At 32.1% G+C, this 18,513-nt stretch overlaps 2 protein-coding genes across 2 annotated transcripts in view; both read left to right on the top strand.

The window, feature by feature from the left end:
• LOC106472862 overlaps positions 1–2,496 on the top strand; it is a 32,856-nt gene extending 30,360 nt beyond the window's left edge. Inside the window, exon 7 of the mRNA XM_022401408.1 lies at positions 2,420–2,496. Within this exon, the coding sequence (XP_022257116.1) occupies positions 2,420–2,496 (77 nt within the window). The remainder of the gene's footprint in view (positions 1–2,419) is intronic.
• A 2,813-nt stretch (positions 2,497–5,309) lies between these two features.
• LOC111089254 lies at positions 5,310–13,211 on the top strand. Its single transcript, XM_022401409.1, has 4 exons — positions 5,310–5,503; positions 8,496–8,584; positions 10,199–10,321; positions 11,935–13,211. The coding sequence occupies exons 1-4, from the start codon at positions 5,360–5,362 to the stop codon at positions 11,960–11,962; spliced, it is 384 nt and encodes a 127-aa protein (XP_022257117.1). The 5' UTR covers positions 5,310–5,359; the 3' UTR covers positions 11,963–13,211.
• Positions 13,212–18,513: the final 5,302 nt, after the last annotated feature.

Here is an 18,513-nt window from a genome sequence, read left to right as displayed (position 1 = left end):
TTTTAAACACCTCAATCAGATACCTTCTAACTCTTGTTTTTTCAAGAGAAAACAATTCAAGAGATCTTAACCTATCCTTGTATGACCACATTTCCATTCTAGGAGCCTAAAACTGAATACAGTATTTCAAATGTAGTCTAACCTATGATATTATAACCTCTTTAGCCTTTTATTACAGGCTAAAATTCTACTTACCTTGCAACTAGCAACAACACATTGCTTGGATGACTTAAAGAGTCTGATCAACCAGAATAGCAAGTACTTTTTCTTCCATAACACTGTTAAAGTTATTCCCATCAAAATTATACTCATAATTCAAACATGGATTGTTTTGCATTTATTATAATTAAAAGCCATTTATTCTCCCAACCCACCAAATAATTCAGATCACTTTGTAAAGCAGCATCCTCACAGCCAAAAACAACCAAAACCTTAATATCATTAAGAAATATAAGTAGTTTATTCATCATTCCTTCACCTATGTCACTGATGTTAATTAAAAAGATCCAAGGTTCTAACGCTGAGGTACCCCATGTGTGACATTAATCCAGTTTCAACAACCCCCTGCTTCCTTCCATCTAGTTTTTCTATCCAATAAGCTAACTTATCCCAAACACCTATAGAGATAATTTTAACAAGCAAGCCTTTTATGTAGTACCTTGTCAGATGCTTTCTGAAAATCCAGATACACCAAATCCATTTTTATACCCTCATCATACAAAAGGTTAATAAGGCAAGATTTTCCCCCAGTGAAACCATGCTGACTATCCAACAAATTTTTAAACTTTCTTAAATAGCTTTGTAAGTCATCTTTCATCAGACTTTCAAAAACTTTTCCCACCACTAATGTATCACTAACAGGCCTATAATTACTGGGACAATTTTTATCACCTCCCTTGAAAAGAAGAGTAACACTAACTAACTTCCAGTCCTCTGGCACCTGTCCACTATTCAAGGATTTACAAAAAAGTAATAGCAAGTGTCTCACAAATACATTCTTTAACCTCCTTCAAAATCTTGTGGAAATATTATCAAGCCCAATATCCTTATTATCTTTACACTTTCCAGTTTCTTCTTAAATTCAGAATTAATGTGCTCATTTTGTTTCCATCTAACAGCTGCTCAAAACAAGGAATGGAATATTGTTTAAATTTTCATTAGTAAAAATTGAAGAAGTTAAAATTTAATAGTTCAGCCATGTCATAAGATATGGGCCTTCCTTTATCATCCCTCAAAATCCCTACTCCAATCTTAACAGTAAAAAATCCATACTGTTTATTTTTACATTTTCAGCCAAGCCTTTTTTTTATAAACCTCTTGATTTCCTAATTTCCTGTTTGACCAACTCTCATGATCTTCTATAATCCTTTAAGTCTTCTATCAAAGCAGTAAATTTAAACTTCTTAAAAATACAATGCTTTTATTTAACTTTATCTCATACCTTTTGTGAACCAACCTAATGTTTTAATTTACTTGCAGCCACCATTTTTTTTTATAAGAAACATATCTATCTTGAATATTTAAAAATTTCAATTTTTTTTCCTACATTTTATTTGTATCTCTGATTCAGTTGCCCAGTCAACAACATCTAAATCTTGTTGCATCCTTTCACAGTTTGCTTATTTAAAGTTTGTAACCAAAACCTCATTATTCCTTCTCTCCATATACATATTTGGAAGTACTACATAATATCTTTTGTTAACCTTGAAAAGCATGATTCTAACCACATGATGTTTGAATCTTGTGCCACCACGAAGTAAGGATATTCCCCTTCGAACTTCCAGAGTTTAATAGTTTCACACAAGTATTTATATATTTGGTGTAAACATCACCTTTGGCAAAACATACGGATCCAAGTCTGTATGTCCATTTATTTTCCCGATAGTTCTTTCTTTACACACCTTATTGAGATGATTTCCAGCATCAGATAACACAATATAAAAGAAAAAAATTGAAATTTTTGACATAAAATGGATGTAAGCACTTGATGTCCAATATGCTAGAGAACTGTAGACCATGTGCCTTTTGGACATCAGTACAACACCTCTATATGTTACATTGCTAGACTTTTTACACAGATAAATGTTTCTCTTATTTGAAGTAGCACCTGAAATGTAATCCTATGAACTTAATTTTTTACTATTTCAAAACAACAACAAAGATAACATGAACAAACCTTCATCAGTGAACCTTCTTTTATGAATCTCCTGTTGGGGTGAATTAAACGTGGCTGCTTGTCCACTAAACGCTTCTGTAGCTGTAGCATCTTTTGGATGTTTTCCTGCACTCCAAGAAATTGAGTCACTTCTCCACTTATTCTGCTTATTTCTGATAAGGCAACTGTTATATAAAAACAAAAAAGAGCTAGATGAAATCAGGTATTTTTCACAACTCATAATGTTATAATGTTTTTTGACAGCATGTAAAGCTTTACCAAAACTTGAACTGATATTGGTAGAAGGAAATGTTGACATCCAATATGGCAGGGTTGAATAGAGCAGAAAGACATCATGTGCAAAACCTCTATAGAATTCGAGAGTGTCTGTTTTTTCCTTAAGGTATTATCATAAAACATTATTAGCATAAGTTTGGCATAACTAATTTTTCTTATCATGAAATTACCTCTTTTGAAAACCTGTATTTTCAGATAATAAAACTGAAGAAAAAAAATTCCAAAAATTAATAAGCTCAATTACTTCAGTGAGTAAAACATTCTGAACATTATACATGTAAGCTTGCCTGTCAAAATATTATGATTTAAGATTGCTCAACTGGGAAAAAAAGTAAAGTTCTGCTTAATTGCTAAAGACTTAGTTTAGGTTTAACTAAATCTCTTAACTCTTTCAGCATGGGCTCGGGTCCCTGGGACAGACCTCATAACCATTTATTATTTATCAAGCTTAGTAACTAAAATGTATGTTAGTCTAAAAAAAAATATGAAATTTTGAGCAGACTAAAGATGCACCCTACCTCGTTGAAACATTGGTTCAAAAGAAAGAAATGGTGCCAAGCCCGTTAAAATGGCTGAGAAAGTCTCTAGGGGAACAATTCTGAGTGTTTGATTGGTTATTCATGTTGTATATAGAAGTAAGTGTATATAAGGGAGCATTTCCAAAAATGGAAAGAGATGAGCAGGGTGCCACTGTGTTTGATTTATTATGTGAGCAATATCTTAGCAAATAGAAAATATAAGACCTTTTTATTTTATATTATAGCTTGTCAATATCGATAATTTGAATTTCTAATTTGTATGAAACTATAGACTTAGTATTTTGACTTCACAAACATCTAATTTGAACCAGTGCTGCATTCAACATATACAAAAATTGATGTTTATCGGTGCTTTTTAATATTTGCTTTTAAATTAAGAAACTGAGTAATGTATATAGTACTAAGATTTGAATTATAATCTACAGTTTGATACCAAACTTATTGACATAAGTTCATGAAATAGTATTTCAATGTAATTTTGAATGCGAGTCAACAAATGAGATGACATGTCCTTTCACATGTGACCCATCTCGAAAGGGTTAATCTGTCTTAACCTTGTGAGATATTAAGCTGAATCTGAAAATATTGTTCACAGAAAGGCTACTAACTGATGATTCAATGCCTTCTAATTCTAATAGGTCTTAGTTTATATTGTGTAATGATTTATGACTGAGTATCTATAGTGAATTTGTTCTACAAACATTTCTTCATTAAACTCCAAGTTATTTTGGAAATAATTTTAGTTCTGATCTATGCAGTTCAGTTTACTCATGATCAGAAATTCTCAATAATTAACAATTTAATCATTATTTTACTGTGGTCATACCCAAATAATTTTGTACAGTAAGAATTAAATGTTGTTTCTCTTTAATACCATTCCCTAACTTGCTTGATCAGAACTACCCGCGAGGTTCCAATTCTCAGACACAAACTATTAGAATCAGATTTTAATATGAACCCTGGTAGCTCAGAAGTAAGTCTGCAGGCATAATGCTGAAAAACAGACTTTGGTACTCATGGTGGGCATAGTCCATTATGTGACATTGTGCTTAGTAGCAAACAAACAGTTTATATAATGCTGATGTTTTTAATAGATCAAGTTTTTACTAAAAACACTTTAAAATTCAAAGTCAGGTTTTTCTTCTATAAAAATTAAACTACTTTTTTTAGTTATTGTTTGCTAATTGAATTGCTTATTTGTTTTAATATTAGATTTTGACAAAACAAACATTAATTTATTTAAAATATAGATATAATGCTATATATAACGCTGTGATATGAGTGAAATATCAGATCAGTAGATTGGATCAGTTCAGATGTGCCCAAGATCAGATTTTGATAACCTGTATTTCTGTGCTCTGCATGTCCATACCTCGCTGATGTATATATACTAGTGACATGCATCAAGCTTAAAATCTCATCTTCAAATAAATCATGCACTTATCAGACTACAAAAATAACATCAGCATATAAAACAAGTATATATTAGATGAAGAACTCATCTTACATTTATTTTTCTGTAAATATTTAAACAAATCATCATTTTGGGATACATTGCACTCTCTCTATTGCAAAGGGGCCTAAATGTATTGTATATTTTAATAGATAAACAAACTTACCAATCGAATCTTCTTAAAAATTGGATCGGTAAAACATTGGAAAATTCTTTAGATCGGATTGGTATCAACGGCTGATACGGAGATCAGTTTCAGGCTTAGCTATATATATTTAAATTACATCCTCATCAGTCTGCTTTAATAAAAGAAGAACAGAAAACCTATATGGCTTTTGTAAAAGTTGTTGAAAATATGCACTACGTGTCAAGTTGACATTTTCAATGCCTTTTGATGGGGGCAACAACTGATATTTTAAAATAATGTGAGATAACATGTAAGTATATTCAATGTTAAAGACAGCAGCATACAGTTTCACATAACAAAACATTGTCTGTTAATGACAAAAAAATTTTTTCTGTATACTTCTAGCAGCATAAATCAGAGCTAGTATATTAATGTTTTTTACTATACTGTTTACATTTCAATCTATGTGAATCTTGCTTGTATGATTGTACAGAATGTTTCAACACTGAAGCAAAGATTGTTTATTAATTGGATCCAAAAATTGTTTTACAATCATTTTGAAGAACTATGAAGAACAACAGCAATATCGTGGAAAAGTTTGCTTAATCAGCTGTTAGCTATTGTGAAAAGTAAATCCGGCTTAAGCTATCTCCACCTATTAAGTAAATATAGTCCTTAAGCTCCATTGTAATGCTGATAATCTTTGAATTGAACTTGTGTTTTTCTTATTTTAGGTAACTCAAAAAGGAGATAGTTCACATGAACGACAATTCTTTCTGTTTAGTGATATGCTAATGTACTGTAAGCGAGTTCAAAAATCTCATTTGTCAAATAAGCCTCCTTCCCTGCAATGTTGTGGAATTCTCCCTCTTCAGCAAGGCGTTGTTGAAGTATTGTTTGGTGCTGGAGGAAAAGATGCCACTCTTTTCAGGGTGAGAAAATTTGTTTTTAGTACACTAACTGTTTAAAATTACTTTCATTAGCTCAGGTTATCAGAGTTGAAGGTGAACAGCCAATTTAAATGGTTTAGTCAATTCATACAAAGTAACATGCTAAAATGTTCTTTAAATAGTTTTAAGTTTGTTCAAAATAAATGGGATTTAAGTGAGTGAAAATTTGTTTAATCAAATAGTACATGTCAGTTCTGTAATATTAGGAAGTTTAGAAATATTTTCTTTGGGTGTATATTAAATTGAAAAGTATGCTTTAGGTTTATATGTAGATTGTCTTTTTATGAATGTTGAAAATGTTCTTCACCAAAAAGCAATAATGAAAAAGATTTTTGAATCATTCCATTTTTTGTTAGTATAAAAGTTTATTTTGCTCTTTTTTTTTCTTTATGTTTTATTGTAGTAAAATCTGATATCTTGAAAGCTTATATGATTTAATGCTTTTGTCTTAAAACTGGAACAGGAGTATTCGAACACTAACTTATATATAAAATAAAAGTAAATGACAAAAAGTTGTGAAATGTGTTTTTATAGCAAATTTTTCATTGCAAAATATATTTGCACATTTTTTTCTATGTATAGGTTGAGTAATTATAGTTTTTTTTTGTGTGTGTCTTTTCCATCTTGTTTAAATTTATTTATAGGGATGTGAAGAAGTAAGAAACATCATATAGTTTAGTTAAATTGTACAAACAGAATTACTGAAAGACAGTTCAGTGTAGACGAAGCATTTTGTACTTATTCAACACTGGTGGATTACAAGTAGAAAATATTAAATATTATTAACTAACATTAACAAAATATTCATTAACCAGTTTTTTCATTGGGTAGTAGAAAGCAGAGGGTTGTTATTATTTGGAACTTAGTCACACTTGGTTAATGTTATTCCAGGGCTCAGTCTTAGGGCCTCTGCTCTTTTTGATTTACAGAGATGAAGGAATGATCAATAAATTATTGAAATTTACTTTTGATTTTAAGGTTTTGGGTGTTGGTGGCTATGAGGAGGAGAATGCTGCTTTACAAAAGGATTTAGATCTTTGGGTGAATACATGGTAGATGGCTTTTAATTATAATAAATGTAAGGCTATGCATGTGGATTACCGTAACTTTGACGGGAATAACTCGAATAGTGTTATAGTAGAAAATGATCTTGGTATTGTAGTTAATCAGTTTCTTAAGCCATCCAAACAATGTTCTATTACTTGTAATAGGGCAAATAGGATATTTAGGCTGTAAATACCAAAATATTAAATACAAATCTAAAGAGGTTTTATAATTTCATTGTGTAGATTACTAATAGGCCACATTTAGAGTATAGTGTTCAGTTTTGGTTTCCTTATTTTAGGAGGACATTGGAGTGTTGAATAAAGTTCAGAAGAAGGGCACTATGATAAATCAGATGGAAAGGTTGTGATAGAAAGACAAGTTAAGATGTCTGAAATTTTTCTCTCTAGAAAAAGAGAGTTTGGAGGGGATCTGATTGAGGTGTTTTAAGGTTGTTAAAGGAATTGATAGGTGTTGATCCATGATGTTTTTTTCATACTTAATGGTGAGAATGGTAAAACTAGGGATGTGTATATTTTGACTAAGTAGGAATCATCTTCAGCTAAGACTTATTTTTCAAACAAGGTAGTTGGCCTTTGGAATGGGTTGCCTTCAGATGTGATGGATGCAGTAAATTTAAGGAAAGACTTGATAAATGTTTGAATGATAAGTGTTACCTTTAAACTTTTTAAGTTTTGTTTAGTGGAAGGGGGGTAATGTAGATAAACAAATAGATCCTTTGTTGTCCTTAAATTTTTTGATATGTTTATTTTTTATTACTTACAGCCAAAATTGTTAGAAATTCAAAAAATAATAATTTTGTTTGCTGAACATGAGTTTTTTTAAGAAAAATATTTATTGGCCAAAAACTTGCAATAACTTTGTTCAGTTTGTTTTTGGGGAAAATGCTGTAAACCATCGATGAACAATGTACAGTTTTTGTATAAAAAGGAACAATAATACAAATTATGATTAATTAAAATAACAAACGAACCACTGTAGTATTGGTAAACATTTCTCAATTTATTACATAGTAGCATGCTTGACATGATCACATTTTGTTTCTTCATTTATGCAGCTTATAAATATCAAATTAATGGGAAAGACAACTAGATGAGTTTTAAGTAGTAAAACTTTACCTTAATATATGTATTACAAGAATTCATAAGCTTCTAGAAATATAAATTTAAGCATCACTGACTTGTGGCACAAGTCACAATTAAAAAATAATTATTAGTGCTTCTTACGTTTATAATATCTTGCAGATTTAATTCAAGACTAGATGTGCACTTTCATCATTCCTTTCACTTGGATACAATATCATTAATAGAAAGAGTTGTATGAAGACTCAATTGATTTGTATCTCAATGAAATGGACAATTGGAAAATTTTTAATAAAATTGTAATGACTAAATTTAGCTGCTTTAACTAATCATTAATAGCAAGAACACAGAGAAACTTAAAAAGTAAGTGTTTAATACATAATTTCTGAGAGAAATTTTTTTGTCAAAGGTGAAACTTCATAATATTATTTGATTACAATAGTATGAATGAAATGTTTCTGAAATATTGTATTAGATATTATATGTTATGAAACTACAATAAAAAAATTACTTCAAGAGACTTGCTTTCATATTCCAGTACATCTTAAGCCATTTATGAAATTATATGTACAGTTTTTGTTTCTTTCATAAGTGCAGAACTAATCTTTGTTAGTTTTCCAATTAATACGAAGTACGTAAGGAGATCAAACAAAATGACTACTTTTGGCAGTGTGTGTACAAAAGCATCAATTTTTCTAAATACTGGTGTAGCTTTCTTAACACTTTTAGAGGTAAAGAGTAAAGAATTTGTCAGTTACTAGTTGTCCTGACTACAAATAAAATTAGCATTAAAAAGTTTTTAATTATCTTTAAATTTACAAATTTAGGTTTCTGCAAAAGAACAGACATTAATGCTGTACTCTAAACAGCCAGGAGAAAGTGAAAATTGGATCAGTGCTCTGAAACTGGCTATCGAGTAAGTTTATGGAATGGGAATAAAAAGAAAAATTCTTTGTCAGCTTCTTTTCAGAACTTTGAATATACATACAAGCTTATGGTAAGTTGATACTCAGTATTTCCACAAGAAAAACAGGATGTATCCTGCAAATGGTTGTCCTTGAACAGTAAATTATTGTATTTTTTTCAATACGTTTTGAGTGGTCTGAACTATCTTCCCATAACTGGTCAAGAACTAAACGTATAAAGACCTTTCTGTACATTTAGGCTTTCAAACTTGTGCTCTCAGTTTCTCGTATATGACATAATATGTTATCAAACTGCTAAATGACTATTTTAAATACTTATAGTTCAGGGCTCTGTACACCAAAGCAGTCGATTGGTTTTGTCTTGTATGACTCTTTAAAAAGAAAATTTGACATTGTATTCTTTCTCTATTCTTTCCAACAGAAGGTAAGATCTTTCATGGATAAATTTTATAAAAAAGAGAATCTGGAATATGACCTTATATTTGTTTAAATTATCATGATTCTAAGCTTTTTATTTGTCATTTTACAAATTTGTTTAATAAACTTGTACTGCGGAACATAGAAAAATTCTATCAAACTTTGTTGGAAAGTCCCACTTTGGTCAGGCTAAATGTGGCATTCTGGTTAGATGTGTTATAAAAGTGACAGTAAATCCCATTATATAGTTCCAAGAGCCAAAGAAAGCCCTTGAGGTGGTGAATGTTGCTGACCTTGCTGTGTTCCTCTGATCAGTAGTTTAAAATTGGGGATAGCTATGTCCCGAATTATAGGCGTCCTAGTTGATTTGACCATGTGCACATATGGTGCAATTTAGATTAAAAACTCCAGTTCCTATGCTACCTTAATCAAGGAACACTTGATGGTGATGTTACATCTTGTTACAGTGAAAAGAACAATTTAAAAACTCATTTTGACGAGAAGTTCTCAAGTTTCATCAAATCGTTATGGTACTATAAGAAAGTTCCCTAGGTTGTTGCCATGTAACAAATGCAAATCTATTTTTCTAGTTGGGTGGCTAAGCCTCGATTTTAACCACATTCCCTCCAGTTTCCTACCAGGTATTGAATTCATACCCAATTAAGTATACCTTATTCCTGATACAACCAATATTATCGAGCAGTTCTCATTGATTTCCTCATTAAGAAGTATTTCAAGACAAACAGATCACTACCATATTGTCCTCTTTTTTTTCATTCTTCTATTCAGAGAATGTTCTTTATTCAGAACGTGAAGTGTTTCTCACCATATTGTGGAGACTTACTTATAGTACAAATGCTAGTTCAATTTATTTAAACAGTAAGAAGTTTCCTATACATTATAAACTTGAAGATTTTTATTCATTACCTAATCTGTCCAGAAAACAAATATGTATCATTTTATACATCTACAGTAGTTTGTTTTTTATCAAGGCAACTATCCTGTTCCTCCAGTGCTATTTTCTCTGATGTTGGATATTATATATTTCTAATCAGTGTTCTCCAAGTGTTAACCAAAGATCTGTTAATACCTTGATTTATAAGATTGAGACGATAATGAGAAACTATAACAAAGTCACATTTCATTGAAAATGTCAGTTGATCATCAATACGCTTTTTTGTATCCAGGGAATTGCCCGACCATAAAGTACTAGCTAAAGAAAATAGTCGACTTCACTTGAAAAGGAAACCAAGATTGTATGGGAAAAGAACAGAGCAGCCTGTTTCAAAAAACAAGCAGTGCAAGAAAATGTAAGTACAAACTAACAGCTGTTTCACATGCATGCATGTCAGAAGGAGAGTTATTCAAATATTATTAGGTATTGAGTATATTTTATCAGTTTTTGATACTGATTCAGTAAATATTTGATTAGTTATAAGTTTCTCTCCATTGTTGGGTTACCTAAGGTTGTAAATTTTTGTAAGAGTCTGTAAATATGAAAATACAAGAAAGTCCCAAGTGACTAAATGTAGCTAATATAAAAACCAAGAAATAGGCATTTCAGTGGTTAATGTTTTTGTTTTTAATATATGAATTAGTCACTTCCAAAATATCTTGCCATGGTTTTTAACTATCCATTTTTAACCTATCTTTAGTTCTGTCTACACATTTTTTAAGTCAAACATGTAGGTGTAATAGTTACAAAAACAATTATACAATTCATAAAATGATAGGAAGTGTCCCCTAACACCCACTGCTAACTCGTTGTTTTTAAATATACCAATAATTCTTATTATTATATTTTTCAAAGTGATATTTGTAGTAATACTTGATGACTAACTTGTTGAAATTAGTGATAAATTTTGATTAAAGTAAACTACCTACTTAGATCAGACCTTGGAAATAATTTACTATTCAGTTCTTAAAACAAAAACTTAATGATTAGAATGCATTTGGGTGAACTGCTATTATCAATATTTTGTCCAGAATCCCAATAATATCTCATTAGATTTATATATATTAGGAATTTAATAAATACTGTTAATAAAACTAACGTTAAAGAAAGAGTAGAACATAACTTACATACAAAACATTACTTTTTTTTTCTATGCACTATCACCAACTCCCTGCTTTTGAAAAGCATAACACCGTTACTAAAAACTTTGTACAATTCTCCCCAACAAATGGCATTAACAATAAAGGTCAAATTTGATTTTCTTATTGTTTATATATAACATTTGATGTATCATCATATTTTAACTGAGTTTCTTTTAATGATATAACTTGCTCTTTAAACTCGGAAGGTAATTTTGTTTAATGCAGTAGAAACTGTAGATATTTTCACTTGTTATTATCCAGTGAACAAACATGGAAAAAGAAAGGACTTGCTTGCAAAGGACCAACTTTTATGTTTAGAAACAGACAGAAAGAAAAAGTCTAGTTGTTTTGGAAATACCGTATTGGCCCGATTATAGAGCGATCTTGAATATAAAGTGACCCCCATTTTCAGAAACCATTGGAAAGAAAAGAAAATTGAGCGTCATAACATCCTTTTTTAGGTCTACAAAATCAGTACTATAACTGAACAGCCTGCAGGTGAATTAGTTGTAAGAATTAGCAACAACCTTGAGCAAACATCTGGCACACGTGTATAGATGGATGCTATCTGGACAATCAGGAATGTGGCAGTCTAGAGTAGGAGGAAGGGGCCTGTGGTCGGCCACAATTATAAGTTGATTATGAATTTTACACCCTAATTATTAATCAAAAAACATCGCTTTGTAATCGGGCCAATACGGTAATAGAATATATAAGAGAATAATTCATGTGTTATGGCAAAGGAGTGTTTTCACTCTTGTATGTATATTATTTTAATAACTCTTGGTAATGTATAAACCTAGCTTAGGAATTTTATTTTCCCTAGACAAATGAAACCAAATCCAGAAGAATAAATCCTGAAAGGGGCCCATGCTATAGAGATCTGTTGGTTGCTGGAGCATGTAGTGCTGTTAATAACGAATGAATTATAACTGTACTGTATGTATAGATAATTTAAGAGCTAAAATTCTTAAGCTGATTCCTATAATAGATGTCTTTGTGCAAATTTCTTTAAATTGTATTGTTTATAATGTGCTACTGTCATAAGATATATATACTGGTGGCAGAGCCAAAAAAAGTAATGCTCTTTGCATAGGAGTTCTTGAAATCTGTGAAAGTACTATGATAAAAAATTATTTAAAAAAAAGCATCATAATTGAAGTTGTATATCTGATTACTGGTAAAATTATTGAACCAGCTTTTTTGGACCTGTTATTCAGATTTATCTACAATAATTTTGGGTTGTTTTTTTTTCTCTGTCAATTTATTAGAAACCATTTTTTTTTTTTGCGTTATATGATCTCTAGAAATTATAGACTGCATAAAAGTATTGAAGCAAAATAAAAAAGTTGTAGAACTATTTAAATACCATCAACTCTTATATCTAGATTATGAACTGGAAATGTAGAACCAGGTTATCATTTAAGCCCTTCAGGTATGTGAATATAATAGTTTGGTTTTTACCTTATGTTTATTAGAGTCTTGTATTTTCTTTTTTTACTGTCTTATCTTTCCAGGTGTCAAATACTTAATGTTCCATCATTTCTAGTATAAACTCAAAAAGGAAAACTAAAAATTCATAAATTATAATCTTTTAAACTATATATATAAGTAAAAAACTGGGTGATTTACTGACCTTTCTTGTACTTTATTTTTACATTATCTGATTTGTTAGTGACTTTTTTTGGACAAAAAGAAATTGCTGGAGATTTTTTCTTTCAAGATTCTTGTATGAAATCCTCAAAATCATTGGATTAATTCTACTTTTTTTTTTCAACATCTTATTTTAATTGATAGTGATACATACATATTTCTAGCCTATTGTAATGCCTTTTTCTTATTTTATTTCACTTGTTTTGGTCATTTTCTAGCTGTATATCTAAAATATTAATGTGAACACTTACTTTACTATATCTCTTTAACAGCTACTTCTTCCAACAATTAATTTTTCTCTGAAAACTTCTTCAGAATATCTAATGTGTGTAGCAGTTAAGTTGATCTCATTTGTTTGTGTTGCCGTAGTGTAAGTATAGTTAACTATGTTTGGTTTTAATATAAAATGTAGCATTAATCAAAATTAATAATTTCTAATAGAAACTCTTTATTGACATTTATTATATTTTAGCTATCAGAAAAATAAAAATCATTATATCTATTTTTGAATTTATTTATTTTGAAAAAAAAATGATAAGTCGAATTTAAATGCTTATTTTTTATTAACCATTTTTCCATTAGAAAGAATGTGTTTCTCAAGTCGTAGATCTTTAGAAAATCAAAACTTTTGAGCTTTTGTGAGTTTAACATAGTCATACCCGAAACATGTTCAATCTGATGTCTGTGATTATGCTCTACTGCGTGAAACCACAATTTCTGTAGTAACATGCTGAGCATGGTCCAGTGGTTAACATGCTGGACTATGGGTCCATCATTCATGTCTCATCACCAAGAAATAAAATTTCACTTCACACTTTGGGTGTGTTATAAGGATAGCAGTTAAATCCCACTATTTAGTCAGACAAGAGTCAGTGGTGGGTGCTCTGACCTTTCCTTTAATCTATCAGTTTAAGATTAGAGACTGCTAACACAGATAGCCCTTGAACAGCTTTGAATGAATATCAAAAAATAAACTATTGTAACAAACTTCTGTGAAATATAGTGAGATCAATCTTAAACCTCGTATCTTGATGAACGTCCCACAGCCCTTTCACTATATCTTAATGTTAAGTTCCAGGACAACATTTAAGAAGAACAAAAGCATTTATGGCTTTACATTGCCAAATGGTCAGAAATTTGCCATGACCAAAGATGTGTAAATTTTGATAATGTTGTAAAACATAAGAATTTTAAACAACTTGGTTCATTATTATTATTATTATTATTATAGAGGCCACATAATTTGGTGGGATTTGACTGAAATATTACCAAATGAAGGATTTATTATAATGACTGCAATGCAAGCCTGTTGAAGAGATTGAACATTTAATAATGTTGTCAATGACCCAAATTCTCCAGTACTTTGATGCTTACCTATGTAACGAACACTAACTTCCCAAAGTTGCTGAAACTGCAGTTGATCATTTCAAAAGATATCACATAATGCGTCAAATGAACAATACCTTTGTCACTCTTGCAAGTTTTACTTTAAAGACACTTAATCAAGCAATTAAAAAGGTCAATTATATATTGCTATTATCTTCTGATAAGAGCAAGTTACTTACTTAGAGAAAACTAAAAATCAACCTGGTATTGAGTGTAGCTAATTGTCAGGTTTTATAGGGCTGGATTCTGTACAGTAGGTGTCTGTGACTTGTTGGCAATAAGTTTCAACAATAAATGGACAGCACACAATCCACTTGCTTTAAAATAATGTATTCAAAACAAGTCAAACGTATGTACAAAAATTCGTTACACTATTGGTTATCACAGTTGTATTTGGAGCTTTAAGCCCCCCCCCCCCCCCCCACGTGGCACAGTCTGCAGACTTACAACGCTAGAATCTGGGTTTTGATACCCATGGTGGGCAGAGCACAGACAGCCCATGGTTAATTACAAACAATCAGAGCTTTAAATAATTCTCTTTCGTTTTTCTTTTTTCTTTTTTGTCAAAGTCCACACAGCACACAGGTGGTTCAATTATTTTAGAACACCCTTTGACAAGATGTTATTCTCCTCTATCACTGTTATTACAACAATACAAACTGTGAAACTCATTTTAGAAATTGCCCATTAGGGCTAAACTGACAAACAGTTTAACTTATTTTACCTTCATAAACTTAACTTTGTACTAACCTGGTTGCCTATATATGTGTGTGTGTGTGTGTGTTTGTGTATTGCTCAACTGAGGCCTAGAACTTTCTACAACTACAATACATTATGATGTAACAATACTCACTTAAAGCAATGAGAAAAATTCATGAGTTCTGAATAACAACAATTGAATTACACAACAAATGATTCCTAAACAGTTAAGTAATCGAGCCTGTGATAAATTATCGCTTCTAAAAAACTAAATTTAACACTTACACTTTATAAATATTTAAATCATAACTCTTGTATTAAATATAAAAATGAAATGAAACAGTCATATGTATAACTATAAGCCCTTCTTCGTATAATCTGCACCAACATTGGCAGTCCTTTTACTGGTATCTCATTGCATAGGAAATCTGGTAGGCTTCACCTTGGCTGGATCCCTGGTCATTGTCATGATCCAGTGTTTCACAACATCTGGCCTAGCATGGCCAGGTGGTTAAGGTGCTTGACTCCCAATCTGAGGGTAACAGGTTCGAATCCCCGTCCCAACAAACATGCTTGCCCTTTCAGTCGTGTGGGCATTATAATGTTACAGTCAATCCAACTATTTGTTGGTAAAAGAGTAGCCCAAGAGTTGGCGGTGGATGGTGATGACTAGCTGCCTTCCCTCTAGTCTTTCACTGCTAAGTTATGGATGGCTAGTGGAGGTAGCCTCGTGTAGCTTTGCGCAAAATTAAAAACAAACAAACACAAGATCTGCCTGTGAAAACATCTGTGTACTGACACAGCAGCTCCAGTAGGTCTTTCTTCTGCTTGCCAGTCAGTTCTTTACTTATGTTGATGTCCTTGTATGTCTCATCTCCACACAGTGGTTTTAGGTGTAATAGGTCTTCATTTTCTATGACAAAGTCACCATCTTCTGGTTTTGCATCCATGATAACCACACCGGCAACTTCCATCTGAGCCTCAATAGCTGCACCCATTATGTTTTTTCCTTCTCAAAGTACTTCTTCAACAGACTGGCATAGTAGATCTTGTTCTTCCTGTCCACTTTCACCTTATAGTTCATTCTGTTGATCACTTCCTGCATTTCTAAAGGTCTTTTCCACTACAGGATGAGTTTATTGTTGTCTGCATGTAGCAGAACCAATACCTTTTGTCTGACCTTGAAATGTTGATCCTTGGCCTTCTTGTCACAGAAGTGCTTCTGACTGCCTTGAGCTGTACATAAGCTCTCAAACGAGTTGACAGGTCTCCTCCAGTTGGTTTCTGAGGTCTAACACGTACTGGTATGTATTCCTCACTTCTGGCTGTTCTTCCATACAGTAACTTGATGTGTTAAAATCCTGCAATTGTTTGTGGAACTTCTCAAGATAAGCAAATAATACTGCTTGCAGGTACCTGTCCCAGTCACGTGGTCTCTCTTGCCACATCTTCTTTAGTATACTCTTTAAGACACAGTTGACTCTCACAAAGTCCATTACATCTATGTTTGTATGGGGTGGTAAAGAGTTGCCTATTGCTGATGAATCTGTACACCTCTTGCATCAATTCTGAAGTAAACTGGGTCCTACTGTCACTCAGGACTTTTTTTTTTTGGAAAGTGTACTCTGCAGAGCACTTCCAGGAGGACTTCTGCTACTCTATCTTCAACAATTCTATGGCTTTTGGATAATGTGTTGCATTGTCAACTACTGTCAGCACATACCAGTTGCTCCTGTCAGATACAGGTGCTAGTGGTCCAATCAAGTCCACAGCTACTCTGCTGAGTGACTTTTCTATGAGAGGCTTCTCACCCAGTGGCACCTTGGCTACCTTCCCTCTAGGTATTGTCCTTTGGCAGATGTCACATGACCTGCAGAATCTAGTCACATTTTCGATGACTCCTCCAATGGAAGTTACTGGTGATTCTGTCTGTCCTCATCTTTGTGTCTAGGTGTCCTCCCACAATCAACTTGTGAGCCAGCTTCATCTCTTGAGTCTGGTATTTTGTTGCTACTATGATCTGTTCGACTTCCCTGGTATAACTGACTGCCTTAATATGTTTGGTAGACCACTCCTTTCTAATTCTCTATTCTGTAAGTCCCTTTCCCCCTTTGTCTTGTGTTCTTTCTTCCGGGCACTGTCCCAAAACTACGCAGTGGTCTTTCTTCTGTACTTCCTTCAGTTTTCGTAAATCTACATTCAGGATATCACCAAGGACGTGCCACAAACTGATATACAGTTTCTCCAGTGTCAGGTTTGACTTCTCTGAAATTCCAACGAAAACCTTCTGTAAGTTCATATCATTTAAGCAAGGCCACTCTTAATTTGTCATAGTCTGTGGTATCTTCTGACATCATGCTTGCATATACTTATAGGCCTTTTCCTGTGAGAAGTGGGCTGAGATAGACTACCCAGTTACCTTTGTCCCAGTTCTAACTTTGGATGAATCTTTCATATCTCTCCAAGAAAACATTTGTTATATTTCTGTTCATCAAACATGGGCAGTTTGGGTTGGCTAGCCCTGACCCCATTGTCACTCTTGGGTCCATCATTTTTCTGTTTGGTGAGCTTTGCGATCTCAATTTGTGCTCTTATTCTGTCTGTATATTTTTAGTCTCTCTTTTTCTTCTTTCAGTCTTTTTTCCTCTCTTCTCTGTCTATGCTTTTCTCTTTCCAATTCTTGTTGTTTAACAAACTCTAGTAGATTGCAATCTTTTAGCCCAAGTCTCTCACCTCTCTATCCATTTATCAAAATCAGTCTATATGGTTATATAACTTGATTTTAATCTCTACACTATTTACGGCACCACTTCAATTGTGCGTATATATAGGCCTATTTCAGCTTATGTTATGATGTAATAATATTCATTTATTGCTTTTAAAAAATACTAGATTTAACACGTGCTTTATAACTATCTAAATCATAACTCTGGTATTATATTTAAAAATGAAAAACAATCGTGTATATCCACCACTAATTAAATGGACTTTATAAAGATTAGAATGCATTGCTTCATCAGCTGGATACCCTTACTATTAGATATTATCAGGCTTTTATAGAAAAATTAATTTTTGACAAACTTCTGCATTATAACAAATATAACTTTGTTTCTACATTTCTGATACAAGATGTTTAGTTAAGGTTAGGTATTGGTAACCTAACCAGCCATTCTAGTGAGCTCTAGTATTAATACAAAGGCCTTGTAACCTGTCATACATTACAAACAAGGTGTAATTGGAATACGTGCTTTTCTTAAGAGTTTACAGTGAACAGGTAAATAATAAAGTATTTAAAACATCCAGTCTTGGGGAATTTCTATATAGAAGAGCATTTGAAAACTGCCGCCATATTGCAAGATCTCTATTATTAAATATTTGAATCAGTGATGTCTTTCAAATTGTGTACTTCAACCCTTTCAAAAATTCTGAAACAACTGGTCAATCTTAAAGTATTGAGCTATCCAAAACTAGTGATACTGTAGGAAAATGTTGAAATCTGCGCATTTGTATAGCTTGAAATTAGATAAATGTACCTTAGCTAACTTGAAATAGCTTTTAGTAATGTTGCATTGGAAACAGAAGGAAGTGTTTCAAGATATAAGAGTCTTGAAACTGTTAAAGATACACTTAGTATATGTCTCGGGGAAATGTGTATTACCAATTGACT

This window comes from Limulus polyphemus, unplaced genomic scaffold (assembly GCF_000517525.1).
Source record: "Limulus polyphemus unplaced genomic scaffold, Limulus_polyphemus-2.1.2 Scaffold5678, whole genome shotgun sequence".
In the NCBI taxonomy this organism is placed as follows: Eukaryota; Metazoa; Arthropoda; class Merostomata; order Xiphosura; family Limulidae; genus Limulus; species Limulus polyphemus.
The sequence above is the reverse complement of the archived record's forward strand: the minus strand, read 5'-3'. Positions and strand labels throughout refer to the sequence as shown.